This window comes from Phyllobates terribilis, unplaced genomic scaffold (genome assembly GCF_046119375.1).
Source record: "Phyllobates terribilis strain yellow unplaced genomic scaffold, ASM4611937v1 Scaffold_2__4_contigs__length_985480577, whole genome shotgun sequence".
NCBI lineage: Eukaryota > Metazoa > Chordata > Amphibia > Anura > Dendrobatidae > Phyllobates > Phyllobates terribilis.
In genome coordinates, this window is record NW_027362762.1 from 796,537,178 (window position 1) to 796,551,229 (window position 14,052).

Sequence of the window (14,052 nt, forward strand, 5' to 3'; positions counted from 1 at the left end):
CCTAGTCCATGAAGAGTCATACTCTACTTAATGAATAAGGCGCACTGTACTCCAGCAAGCCCCTGCATTAAAACTTATGTGCGTAACGCCAGAGTAAATGAATGTGATTCTAAATGTACACAGAGAAACCCCAACTGAATCAAACTTAAGGCACCAACAAAAAAGTATAACCAAATTTTAGTTTACAAGCAACTAATTACTTATATACACTATTAAAGGGAATCTGACTGCAGGTTTTTGCTATGTAATCTGAAAGCAGCATAATATAGGGCAAGAAAGCCTGATTCAAGCAATGTATCACTTACTGGACTGCTTGGTACAGTTTTGATATAATCCATGTTTTATCTGCTGTTGATATAGCAGTGCTATAAATGCTGAGCTCGATGTAACCCCTCCCCCACCGCAGATTGGCAGCTTCCTATGTACACTGTACAGTTTCAGAAAACTGCCAATCAGTGGTAGGGGCGGGGTTACACAGATTAACCTGACTGGCCTGCACATGAGACCTAGTCAGGCTGTGATAATCTCCTGCTGATAAATTCATTAAATTCAGTGAAACACATGTGGTGTCAACATATGCACTATACCTCTAAATTCATTGAAGGGTACAGTTTTTTTTTTTAAAATGTGGTCACTTTGGGGGTTTCTGCTTTTCTGGTACATCAGGCGTTCTGCTGATGTGAAATGGCACCCCAAACCATTCTGGCCACATACTGGAGATTTGTATTTTCAGGAGAAAATTGTATTATGATTTATAGGGTCCAATTTTTCTTGTTATCCTTGTAAAAAAATAAAAACATTGGGGCTAAACCAACATTTTGGTTGAAAAAAATGTCATCCTTCAATTTCACCTCCAAGTGTTTAGTGACTTCTCACCCAGTTTAAGATGCTCACTACGCCCAGAAATGAATTCCTTGAGGGATACAGTTTACAAAATGGGGTAAATTGTGGGAGTTTTTGTGGGTTTCTCACCTTATGGGCTCTTGAAATGTGACATGTCATCTGCAATCTATTCCAGGTAAAATTGTGAGCCAAAAGTTTTATAGCGCTTCTTCCCTTCTGAGCCCAAAGCGTAGTCTCCGACCACATATGGAGTATTGATGTACTCAACGTTACCCTTGTAAAAATAAAAATTTGTGGCTTCTTCAACATCTTAGTGGAAAAAACTTTTTTTTTCTTTTTCACGGCCTAGTGTTATAAAATTCTCTGAAATGCCTGTGGGTTCAAGATGCTCACCCCACCCCTAAATGAATTCATAGTGGGTGTCGTTTTTATAATTTGGGTAATTGTGGGAGGTTTTTGATTTTAGCACTTCAGGAGCTCCGCAAATGTAACATGATGTTTATAGTCTATCACTTCCAAAATAGCTTAACAAAGGCCAAATAGCGCTCCTTTCCTTCTGAACCCAGCTATGGGCCCCAAAAATAGGTTCCAGCCTCTTATGGGATATCAGTGTACTGAGACATTTGGGGCTAAAGTAACATTTTCATAGAAAACATTTTTCTTGTTCCAATGTTATAAACTTTTGTGAAGCATCTTTGGATCTAAAATGGCCAGCATGCCCTTAGTTGAATTCCTTGAGGAATGCAGTAACTAACATGGGGCCTTTTCTAGAGACTTTCCGTTCTTTGGGCACCTCAGGAGCTCTGCAAATGTGACATGGCATATGGAATCTATTCCAGCCAAAATTGTGCTCCAATGTAAAATTTTGCTCCTTGCCTTTCAAGCCCTGCCGTTTGTCCAAAAAGTATCTTCCAGACACATGTGGGGTGTTGGTCCAAAATTAATTGTTTATTTTCTATACAAATAGGGGTATACAAAATTTCTGAATACAGTTTTGAATATCTTGAGGGGTACACGTTACATAGGCCCCTCAAAATCACTTCAAATGTGTAAAGGGCCCCTAAAAAAAGAAGGTTTGGAAATCTCATTGAGAAAAAGAAAAATTACTGCTAAACTTTTAACCCTTATAAAAAATCCTAACAAAAAAATATCAATTAAAAATAGAGCTTATTTAAAGTAGACATATGGTAAATGTTATTTATTAAAAAAAAATCTGCAGTATGGCACAAAAATAAAGTTTTTAGGGACATAAAAATTTAAAAGTTCAAAAATGGAGATTTTTTCAAAATATGCATCAAATTTCTATTTTTTTAATCTAAATGCCAATCATATTAACCTAAATCTACCAATAGCATAAAATCCGTGTCAAGAAAAAAATTATTACCACATAAAATAGCACATTGGTTTAAAAAATTTGGCCTGGTCAGGAAGGTGAAAGCTACCTTAGACGGGGAAGGGTTATTCCCAATATATGTGATAACTCTGAAGTGGAGCAGACTCCACAATACAAGCTGTTCACATTATTAAATAGAATTCTTAGACCCGATGAGGCTTGTTTAGTTACGTTGAAAATCCACTTGCTTTTGAGCTGAAACATTTCCACCTGTTCACACGGGCCAATAAATACACCATTTTTGATGTAATTTTCTATAAAGTGCTACCCTCTATTTCGCTTACTTATGTGCCATAGCTTGGTGGGTTGCAGTCTGTGTGCTGGAGCCTTTCTTTATGCTTTTCCAGCTCCTTTTTTTGTTAATCTATCTATCATCTACATTTTGTATTAGTAACCATCCTCCAAATCCCCTTGTCCGGCCACTTTCTGAATAGTTTGGATATTCTATTTGGACACATCGCGGCTCATGGAAGAAATAAATCACACAATGACAGCACATCCATATAAAAAACATTCTGTTTCATTATGAAGCTTACAACAGAGTGGCAAGTGACAAGACATAAATACCAGAGATATTATAAAAATCCAAGTTAAAAACAACATCACTAAATATGCAGGGAATCTATTGTACGAGCCAAGAGACTAAATTTTTATTTGCTCAAAATAGGAGAAGGGGAGCAAAAAATGTAAAACATAATTCACACTTAGTTTTGGGTGATGAGTATAAATTACAGTGAAGTGGTAACTTATAATAAGGAACATACACTGGTAACACAATGACGTTCCTGTAAGTATAATATGTTGTAATGATGGGACATTCATTCCATGCTATGAGAAACTAGCGTAACTCTCTCAGCAGTAATGTCATCTTCCACCTCTTCACATCGTCTGCACTGACTTGTGGTATTTGCCAATTACGGAAACAGCGGGTGACGGCAAAAACCAGTGCGTCGTTTTACCGTGATATACAACATGGGTTACATCTATATAAATGTCACCAATTCCTTATAACCCCATGCACTGCTCTCACTGAGATCACTTGGTTGCACATTAACTTTACATACAAATTATTAAATATATACATACAGCAAAATCCCTTTAATCGGGCATCCGATAGTCCAGAAGTTCTGATTATCTGGCATCTGACCTGTACATTGGACTTTCTTCCTAGAGATTCTCTAGGTAGATTTCATCCACAACATGCACATGACAGTCCAATAATCCAGTGTATTAGTTCATCTGTCACCTCTCAGGTCCCATCAAAGCTGAATTAAAGACATTTTATTGTATATATACATATAACACTCAAGCACCCAGATTTCTAGGTGTTTGTCCTGGTTCTTAGACCCCATGTGGGGTGCAGCTTGAGAAAGGGCAACGTCACATATAAATATGGGAGAGACATGTCACATTAGATTTATCTTCTATACTTTCCCACTTGCGTTCACTCGAGGATGACAGAAAATGAGACATATTCAGCATCTTCTTCATTCTTGCAACCTAAAGAGGCAAGTCTAATAATACAAGTGCAGCAACCGACCTCATGGCAACACCGATAATCCACACAATTGTCGCCTCCAACACAAGAAGCTATTTTGAGTAGAATCTTAACCAGTTTGTCTACAAATATGATTATTAATGCTTATTTTTGGGCTTTGTTATACATTTTTTCTATAACATGTTGGATATCAATACAGTATATACTTATATTGCGGTTTTTGATTTAAACATTTGCGCACCATACAATTAAAAATATAGTCATTCGTATAACATGTCTTTTACTATTTGTACCACTAGAGGTCTCTGTTGTACTCTATCCAGTGGCTTCAAATACGCTGCACGCAGTACCAAATGTCACCACTAGAGTGAAATTCAGAAATCTCAGCTGCTTGTAAACAAGGGACGCCTTGGCTTTCACAATCATTGTCTTTCTTCATTGCTTCTTATTATTTCATTACTTGGAAAGATAATGTAAACTAATCCAAAGCCCTATCCTAAAATACATTTACGATCCCTTGTAATGCATACTTAATTATTGTAAAGTATTGTCCAATTAGAATTCCATTACTACTGAATCTAAAGAAATATTCAATGTGGTCACTTATTTCTCACCAACCATTTGCATCTTTATTTTACTTTTAGCATAAATCTATAATTCCTCCTCCATTACTAGAATGATAATCGTTTTTTTTTGTATTTTTAATTTGCATCCTGTCTCTTTAAAATAAATGTAACCGTACTTCCTAAATGATAAAGTTTATTTTTAAGTTATTTTATTGCATTTTCTATTATTATAATAGTCCTATTAACCTCCTGTCTCAGGTGACGCCCGGAGAAGGGCGTTCTTACCCTACAAGCTTCGTCTGGCCGGTCCGATCACCAATGTAGTTAGGGCCAACTTGTAACTACTATGTTTCTGCAGCAATCAAAAATTAAAAAAAGGCACAAATTATCTTTAAACGCCATACTTTTCTCTCTTAGGGAACACATTCAGAAAGTACAGTGAAAAGCAAAGCGTTTCATCACATTGTATGAACAGTACTTTGCACATGAACGTTTCCAGTCAGAGATCCAAACCCATATAGTATGTCTCAGAAGGTAACAGAAAGGACAGGAAAGGGTTACTCAGCTGCACAGAGATTTCAGAAAATCCGAGATAAAAGACGTAATAAAAAAGGAAAAAAAAACAACCATAAAATTATAAAGCTTGTAAACAGACAATTGGAAATACCCTTTATTCATGGAAAAATATCATAAAAAAGTACCACTCTGAAGTAAAACTGCCTGAGTTTCCTTCATGCGCAGTTTCGAGGAGGAACACTTGAGCACAACGTGGAGTCCACCGATATTCACGTGGGTGAGAGCTAGAAAAGTCACCAGGGCGTCCTTGGTAGGGGAACGGCTGTTGTGCTTGTCGCGTTTGAGGCAAATTTTAGATCATTTGGCACCAAAAGTATTTTGGCCTTGGAGGGAAGAAAAGTTCATGATTGTAGGACTTCTGATGTGGGCTGTGACACATCCATTGTTCTCATTTGGATTGTAGAGATTTCTTAATTTCATTGACATCCATCTGGAATAAAAATGGATAGAGAATGTTTAGAGCAACTACTGTTTCTTCTACAAAGAAAAGAAGAACCCCCAGGACCTTCAAGATACTCCTGGACCCACCTCTGAGGCCCACCATCAAGATCCAATGGGACCACTACCTCCACCTGAGGTAAAAAGAAAGGAACTCACCGTGGGAAACAAAAGCCCAGCGCTGACAGGAATCACTGAAGAGCAGCAGTGAGTAAACTCCCTCTACCCGGCGCAGCACCGCACGCCTCACTAATGACACGGAGCGCCGTGCCAGCAATAGAGCGGGCAGCGCCAATGTCATTCAGAAGCCGGGCTACTTACCAGCTCAGGAGAAGTCCCTGCACTTGGGGAATCCCCTCTTGACAGACACTAGCAACGGCCGCAATCACGCTGTATAGCAGAGTTTCTGGATACTGAGCATACAGCGCAGCTCCAAGATAATGACAGGCAAAGATGAGGAACTGTCTGATAATATTATTACATATACTTCCAGTACTGCCCCTATTAATATGGACACATCGTTCACATTAGGTGGATCTCATACAAGGAATAAAAGAAAGAAGCAGGCAAGTGGCATAAAGGGTAACAATGATAATAAAAAGGACTTACACTCATCTGAAACAGATGATGGTTCAGAGGACATATCTCCCAATTTGACTCCCTCTAAACATAGACCTAAAAGGGACCATACAACTTCTCCTGATATGTCTCCTATTCTGATACCCATTAATAGATATAGTGACAACGCAAACACAATTTTAATAAAAGAGAAACCTGTTAATCTTTCTCCATCAAAAAAATACTTGCTAGACCTCCATTCATCTTTCATTCAACAACTGAACATAATTATGGTCAATGGATTCCAAAGCCTAAATACAATACTGAAAAGATATTAATCAGAAAATCAATGACACAAATAAAAAAGTAAAATCCCCATATCTGGCAGACAATACGCTTTGGAAAAGGATCATTGTTTACTTAAAAGCGAAGTTAAAACACTAAAATTAAAACTTACAGATTTAGAGGACCGCAACAGGCGGAACAATCTAAAATTTAGGGGAATACTTGAGAATGTTTCCCCATCAGAACTGGCTCCATATATTAACCCCTTAAGCCCCGCGGGTGGTTTGCACGTTAATGACCGGGCCAATTTTTACAATTCTGACCACTGTCACTTTATGAGGTAATTACTCTGGAACGCTTCAACGGATCCCCCTGATTCTGAGACTGTTTTTTCGTGACATATTGTACTTCATGATTGTGGAAAAATTTCTTCGATATCACTTGCGTTTATTTGTGAAAAAAATGGAAATTTGGCGAAAATTTTGAAAATTTTGCAATTTTCAAAATTTGAATTTTTAAGCCCTGAAATCAGAGCGATATGTCACACAAAAGAGTTAATAAATAACATTTCCCACATGTCTACTTTACATCAGCACAATTTTGGAACCAACATTTTTTTTTGTTAGGGAGCTATAAGGGTTAAAAGTTGACCAGCGATTTCTCATTTTTCCAACAAAATTTACAAAACCATTTTTTTAGGGACCACATCACATTTGAAGTCACTTTGAGAGGTCTTTATGACAGAAAATACCCAAAAGTGACACCATTCTAAAAACTGCACCCCTCAAGGTGCTCAAAACCACATTCAAGAACTTTATTAACCCTTCAGGTGCTTCACAGGAATTTTTTGAATGTGGAAGAAAAAAATGAACATTTAACTTTTTTCACAAAAATGTTACTTTAGACCCAATTCTTTTTATTTTCACAGGGGTAACATGAAAAAATGGACCGCAAAATTTGTTGTGCAATTTCCCCTGGGCACGCAGATACCCAATATTTGGGGAAAAAACACTGTTTGGGCGCACTGTAGGGCTCGGAAGGGAAGGAGCGCCATTTGACTTTTTGATTGTAAAATTTGCTTGAATAATTAGCGGACACCATGTTGCGTTTAGAGAGCCCCTGTGTGCCCAAACATTGGAGCTCCCCCACAAGTGACCCCATTTTGGAAACTAAACCCCCCAAGGCACCTTTCTAGATGCATAGTGAGCACTTGGAACCCCCAGGTGCTTCACAAATTGATTCGTAATAATGAAAAAGTGAAAAAAAAAACACTTTTTCATTTTTACGAATCAATTTGTGAAGCACCTAGGGGTTCCAAGTGCTCACTATGCATCTAGATAGGTGCCTTGGGGGGTTTAGTTTCCAAAATGGGGTCACTTGTGGGGGAGCTCCAATGTTTGGGCACACAGGGACTCTCCAAATGCAACATGATATCCGCTAACAATTTGAGCCGACAATTTGATAGCGGATATCATGTTGCATTTGGAGAGTCCCTGTGTGCCCAAACATTGGAGCTCCCCCACAAGTGACCCCATTTTGGAAACTAGACCCCCCAAGGCACCTATCTAGATTTATAGTGAGCACTTGGAACCCCAGGTGCTTCACAAATTGATTCATAAAAATGAAAAAGTGTTTTTTTTTTTCACTTTTTCATTATTACGAATCAATTTGTGAAGCACCTGGGGGTTCCAAGTGCTCACTATGCATCTAGAAAGGTGCCTTGGGGGGTCTAGTTTCCAAAATGGGGTCACTTGTGGGGGAGCTCCAAAGTTTGGGCACAGAGGGGCTCTCCAAACGCAATGTGGTGTCCGCTAACAATTTGAGCTGATTTTCCATTCAATTTGTTAGCGGATACCATGTTGCATTTAGAGAGTCCCTGCGTGCCCAAACATTGGAGCTCCCCCACAAGTGACCCCATTTTGGAAACTAGACCCCCCAAGGCACCTATCTAGATTCATAGTGAGCACTTGGAACCCCAGGTGCTTCACAAATTGATTCATAAAAATGAAAAAGTGTTTTTTTTTTTTTCACTTTTTCATTTTTACGAATCAATTTGTGAAGCACCTGGGGATTCCAAGTGCTCACTATGCATCTAGATAGGTGCCTTGGGGGGTCTAGTTTCCAAAATGGGGTCACTTGTGGGGGAGCTCCAAAGTTTGGGCACAGAGGGGCTCTTCAAACGCAATGTGGTGTCCGCTAACAATTTGAGCCGATTTTCCATTCAATTTGTTAGCGGATACCATGTTGCATTTAGAGAGTCCCTGCGTGCCCAAACATTGGAGCTCCCCCACAAGTGACCCCATTTTGGAAACTAGACCCCCCAAGGCACCTATCTAGATTCATAGTGAGCACTTGGAACCCCAGGTGCTTCACAAATTGATTCATAAAAATGAAAAAGTGTTTTTTTTTTCACTTTTTCATTTTTACAAATCAATTTGTGAAGCACCTGGGGATTCCAAGTGCTCACTATGCATCTAGATAGGTGCCTTGGGGGGTCTAGTTTCCAAAATGGGGTCACTTGTGGGGGAGCTCCAATGTTTGGGCACACAGGGGCTCTCCAAAAGCAACATGGCGTCCGCTAACAATTTGAGCCGATTTTCCATTCAATTTGTTAGCGGACACCATGTCGCGTTTGGAGAGCCCGTGATGTGCCTAAACAGTGGAGCTCCCCCACAAGTGTCCCCATTTTGGAAACTATACCCCTCAAGGATTTTATTAAGGTGTATAGTGAACATTTTGAACCCAGAGGTACGGCACAGAATTTGTTTACATTAGGTCATCATATTGAATAAGTTGTCATTATTCTTGAGCGCAAGTGCTCGCTACTTGAGTTTGCATCGGGTACTCAGGTATGCACCATGTACAGCGTGTGCTCGAGTGACATGCTCGAGTCCCTGCTCCGCATGTTTCACGGTTATTAGACACCCCAAAAAAAACATGCGGGGATCGCTCGTGCATGGCAGGCAATCCCCGTAAAGTTTTTTGGCTGCGAAGCATATGGGGCAGAGACTCGAGCATGTCACTCAAATACCCACGATACTCAATGCATACCAGAGCACCCGATGCAAACTCAAGTAGCGAGCACTTGCTCTCAACACTAGTCGCCATATCGTCATCTTTTTTTCTTACTTTTGAAAAAAATCCCAACCCCAGCCCTAACCCTAGCACAACCCTAGCCCCAGCACAACCCTAGCCCCAGCACAACCCTAGCCCCAGCACAACCCTAGCCCCAAACCCAGCCCTAACCCTAGCCCAATCCTAACCCAAGAGTTTATTTTTGACGCCGTTCCTTGTGCGGTATAAGTGATTAGACGACTTTATTCTTCGGGTCGGTGTGATTACAGCAATGCCAGAATCATATGGGGTTTTTATGACTGACAGCTGTCACACACTAAAAGACGCATTTTTTGTAAAATCTAGTTTTTGCATCGCCATATTTTGAGAGCTATAATTTTCCAGATTTTGGCAGACAGTCATGTGACGGCTCGTTTTTTGCGGGATGACTTGACGTTGTTATTGGTGCCATTTTCAGGCACATGACATTTTTTGATCGCTTTCTATTCCGATTTTTGGGAGGCAGAATAAACAAAAACCAACAATTCAGGAATTGTTTTTTTTTTTTTTTTTTTATTCTGTTCCGCGTGTGGTAAAATTGATGAGGTAGCTTTATTCTTCGGGTCAGTACGTTTACAGCGGTACCACATTTGTATAATTTTTCTATGTTTTGGCGCTTATACACAATAAAAGCTATTTTATAGAAAAAAATATTTTTTTGTATCGCTTTATTCTGAGAGCTATAACTTTTTTATTTTTCGGCTGATGGAGCTGTATGGCGGCTTGTTTTTTGCGGGACGAGATGACGTTTTCAGCGGTATCATTTTTATTTCTATGCGTCTTTTTGATCGCGTGTTATTCCACTTTTTGTTTGGCGGTATGTTGATAAAGCATTGTTTTTTGCTTCGTTTTTTTTTTTTTTTTTTTTTTTACCGTGTTCACTGAAGGGGTTAACTAGTGGGACAGTTTTATAGGTCAGGTTGTTCCGGACGCGGCGATACCAAATATGTGTACTTTTATTGTTTTTTTTTTATTTTTTTTATAATAATATTTATTGATGGGTACATTATATTTTTATTTTTGGTGTATTATTTTTTTTATTTTTTTATAATATTTTTGCACATTTTTTTTTTTTTTTCCCACTTTCACACAGTTTATACACTTTATTACTTTGTCCCACTCTGGGACTTTCACTTTTTTTTTTCTGATCGCCTGCATGGCACAGGAAAGGAGCACCATCCCTATGCCATGAAGGCTGTCAGAAGTGCACAGTGTGAAGATTGCTTGGAGATGCACTGCGCATGTCCAAGCAATCTTCCTGCTCTCTGGTGACCCGGATGTTGTCATGACGACATCGGGTCGTCATGGCAACACCCGGGAAGCCTTTGCAGACTGCGCTGGAAGCTGGAAGAGGAGGTGAGTATCGCCGATCACCTCCCCTTGCCCCCGCAATGCCGCGATCGACTTCGATCGCAGCATCGCGGGGGTTAATGTGCTGGGAACGGTGCAGGACCGCTCTCTGCACATAGTATCGGGTGTCAGCTGTGACAATCAGCTGACACCCGGCGGCGATCGCGCCCGCACAGCCTGTGTGCGCGCGCGATCGCGATGACGTACTAATACGGGTCTGGCTCTTAAGTACCAGGGCACAGACGCGTATTAGTACGTCAGATGTTATTAAGGGGTTAAAGACTTAATATATAAAACACTACCATCGATTCCTAATGCAGAACTGACAACAGACAGAGCCCATAGGCTACAAAAACCTAGTTTTCTGTCAGGAGACACTTCAAGAGAAGCGATTGCGAGAATACATTTCTTCCAGACTAAGGACCGGTCGCCTTCTGGACTATCTAAAGAAAAATTAATATCTACCTCCTCCTTACCAGTCAATAAAAATATTTCTGGACTTCTCAAAAGAGATATGCTAGGAAAATCCTTTGCTGGCATAACTAGCATCTTATGAGCGAATAACATTTCGTATAGGGGTGTTTTTCTGCTAGACTCATAGTCTTCTTCAATGGAAAAGCCAACCTTATTCAAGACCTAAAGGACGGACGGAATATGTCAGAGAATGGTCATAATCCAGAACAAGGAAGAAAAGTAGACCCCTCAGAGTAAATTCATTTTAAAGGTCTAACCATAAGTGGTTACATAATTATTTTATGGCGCAAATACTAGTATTTGAGATGTCCATAAGGCAGTACTTAGAGGGATCCTTATCCAACTCAATGCACAACACAAAAGGAAAACAAAAGAAAATATATAAAAAAAATCACCCAAAAGATTAGCAAGGCAGTGGAAAAACAACAACAAAATCCGACGGAAAAAAACTCACTTTGCCATAATAAGTCTTAGAGCTGAACTTAAATCCAAGATGGAATCAACTACATACACCTGCAAGCTATAGTGGAACAATTTGCTACATTTTATTCCTCCCTATACAATCTGAAAGAAGATAAAGAAACTACCCAATTAAATATTAAACGAATAAATATTTTCCTTTCAGAAGAACTCCCGCAATTAAACTCAGAGCAAATAAAATTATTAAATTCCCCTTTCTCTACTAAGAAAACTGTTATTGCCATCAAGAAATTGCAGGAAAATAAATCCCCCGGACTTGATGAATACCCACCGAATATTATAAATTATTTAGACATCATCTCTCTAACCCCCTAACTTCTGTTATATCAAGCGACCAACAATGGCCTATTCTCAAATGAATCCTTAATAGCCACCATTGTTGTTATACCTAAACAAAATAGTAATTCTGAAGAGATGTCGAACCAAAGGCCGATATCTCTTCTAAATACAGACATTGAAAATATACGCTAAGCTAATATCTGAAAGATTCATTAAAATCATGCCTATACTAATTCATTCTGATGAAGTAGGCTTTTATTAAGGGAAGACAAGCCTCAGATGACACAAGAAGACTTTTAAATTTACTTACATATGTGGAAAAACAAAAATTGTCTTCCCTACTACTATCTTTAGAAGCCGAAAAGGCATTTGATCGCATCAACTGGGATTTCATGATCGCCACTTTAAACAAATTTGGATTTCAAGAACAAATTCTTAAAACTATTACTGCTCTTTATTCATGCCCTTCAGCAAAGATCCAAATTAACAATTTACTCTCTAAAACCTTTACTATTACTAATGGTAACGTCAAGGATGTCCATTATCTCCACCCTTATTTGATCTCATAATGGAACCCTTTGCTGAAATTACCAGAACCAACGACCTCATAAAGGGAATCCCACTTAATTTTAGACAACATAAAATTAGTTTATTTGCGGTTGACACGTTCATTTCCATTACTGACCCTATCAACTCACTAAGAGTTATTACCCAAAATATCAAAGAAATTTCAGCGGTCTCCAATTATAAAATAAATGCCAAAAAAATCAAAAATGTTAATTTTTTTCTTAGATTCTCAATTTACAAAATTAATGGAAAAATTCCATAATCGCTATTTAGGTATCAAATTCACTAACCTTTTACATAAAATCCTAGATGAGAACTTAAACATATTGCAAAAGCAAATCCTAATAAGCATTGGTAACTTAGATTTATCAAACACTTCGTGGATGGGTAGGATTACTATCTACAAAATGATTATACTACCAAAATTACAGTATATTTTCAGAACAATTCCTATCCTAGTCCCAGAAATATGGATTAAATCTCTTCATAAACAACTGTCAAATTATATATGGCAAAAAAAGTTTCAGAGAATTGCCCTACCAAATATCCAGGCTTCTTCTGAAGCTAATATTATTATTCAAAGCAGAAAATAGCAGAAAAAGAATCAATTATAAACTTCCTCTCCCTAAAAACTTTTCATAATCTTCCAGAAGAGGAATTGTACAGCCAGACTAAAGAAAGCCTTTGTGGACTACTCTGATTCATGTTGGAGAAACTGTGGACAAAAAGCCAACTTACCGTATTTTTCGGACTATAAGAAGCCCTTTTTTCCTCCAAAATTTTGGAGGAAAATGGGGGGTGCGTCTTATAGTCCGAATGTTGGAGGGGGTGTATATATATATGTGGGGTGTGGGGGGAGCAGTAGCGGTGGAGGAGCGGGGCACAGGAGGCAGCAGCCGCCCGCTGCAGCCTACACTGTCCCCGCTGCTAAAGAAAATGAATATTCAGTGCTCCCCACGCTCCTTAATAGCAGCACACAGTGTAGCCGCAGCGCGGCTCCTGCTGTAACCGGAATCGCCTGTGCCCGCTGTTAAAGGGCATGAATATTCAACCTTTCTCCACGCCCATGGGCGTGGAGAGGGGGTGAATATTCATGCCCTTTAATAAGCGGACACACACGGTAGCCCGGCAGCAGCAGGAGCCGCAGCGCGGCTACGCTGTGTGCCGGCTAAGAAGGAGCATGAAGTCACTGCTCCCCGTGCACACAGTCCCGGTGTGGGGAGCAGTGACTTCCGGCAGATGATCTCTCCTTGTGAGCAGCGCATGGTAGTGACGCCATGCGCGGCTCACATGGAGAGATCAGTGCGGGCAGGCAGGACGAAGCGCTGGAGGAGAGAAGAAAGGTGAGTAGGAGTGTTTTTTTTTTAATGTGCAGCATGATGGGGATTAGGGGGACCATACATACAGACATACCAGGATAATGATGAGGGGACCATACATACCAGGGTAAGGATGAGGGGGCCATACTTATCAGGGTAAGGATGACGGGGCCATACATACCAGGGTAACGCTGAGGGGGGCATACATAACAGGATAAAGATGAGGGGGCCATACATAACAAGATAAAGATGAGGGGGCCATACATACCAGGATAACGCTGAGGGGGGCATACATAACAGGATAAAGATGAG

At 39.7% G+C, this 14,052-nt stretch overlaps 1 protein-coding gene across 5 annotated transcripts in view; it reads right to left on the reverse strand.

Annotated features, from left to right (window-relative positions):
* Window positions 1-2,734: 2,734 nt before the first annotated feature.
* SH3KBP1 (SH3 domain containing kinase binding protein 1) overlaps window positions 2,735-14,052 on the reverse strand; it is a 464,745-nt gene continuing 453,427 nt past the window's right edge. For all 5 annotated transcript variants that reach the window (XM_073667463.1, XM_073667464.1, XM_073667465.1 and 2 more), the window contains one exon: window positions 2,735-5,306. In XM_073667463.1, coding sequence (XP_073523564.1) covers window positions 5,265-5,306 — 42 coding nt within the window. In that variant the 3' untranslated portion in view covers window positions 2,735-5,264. The remainder of the gene's footprint in view (window positions 5,307-14,052) is intronic.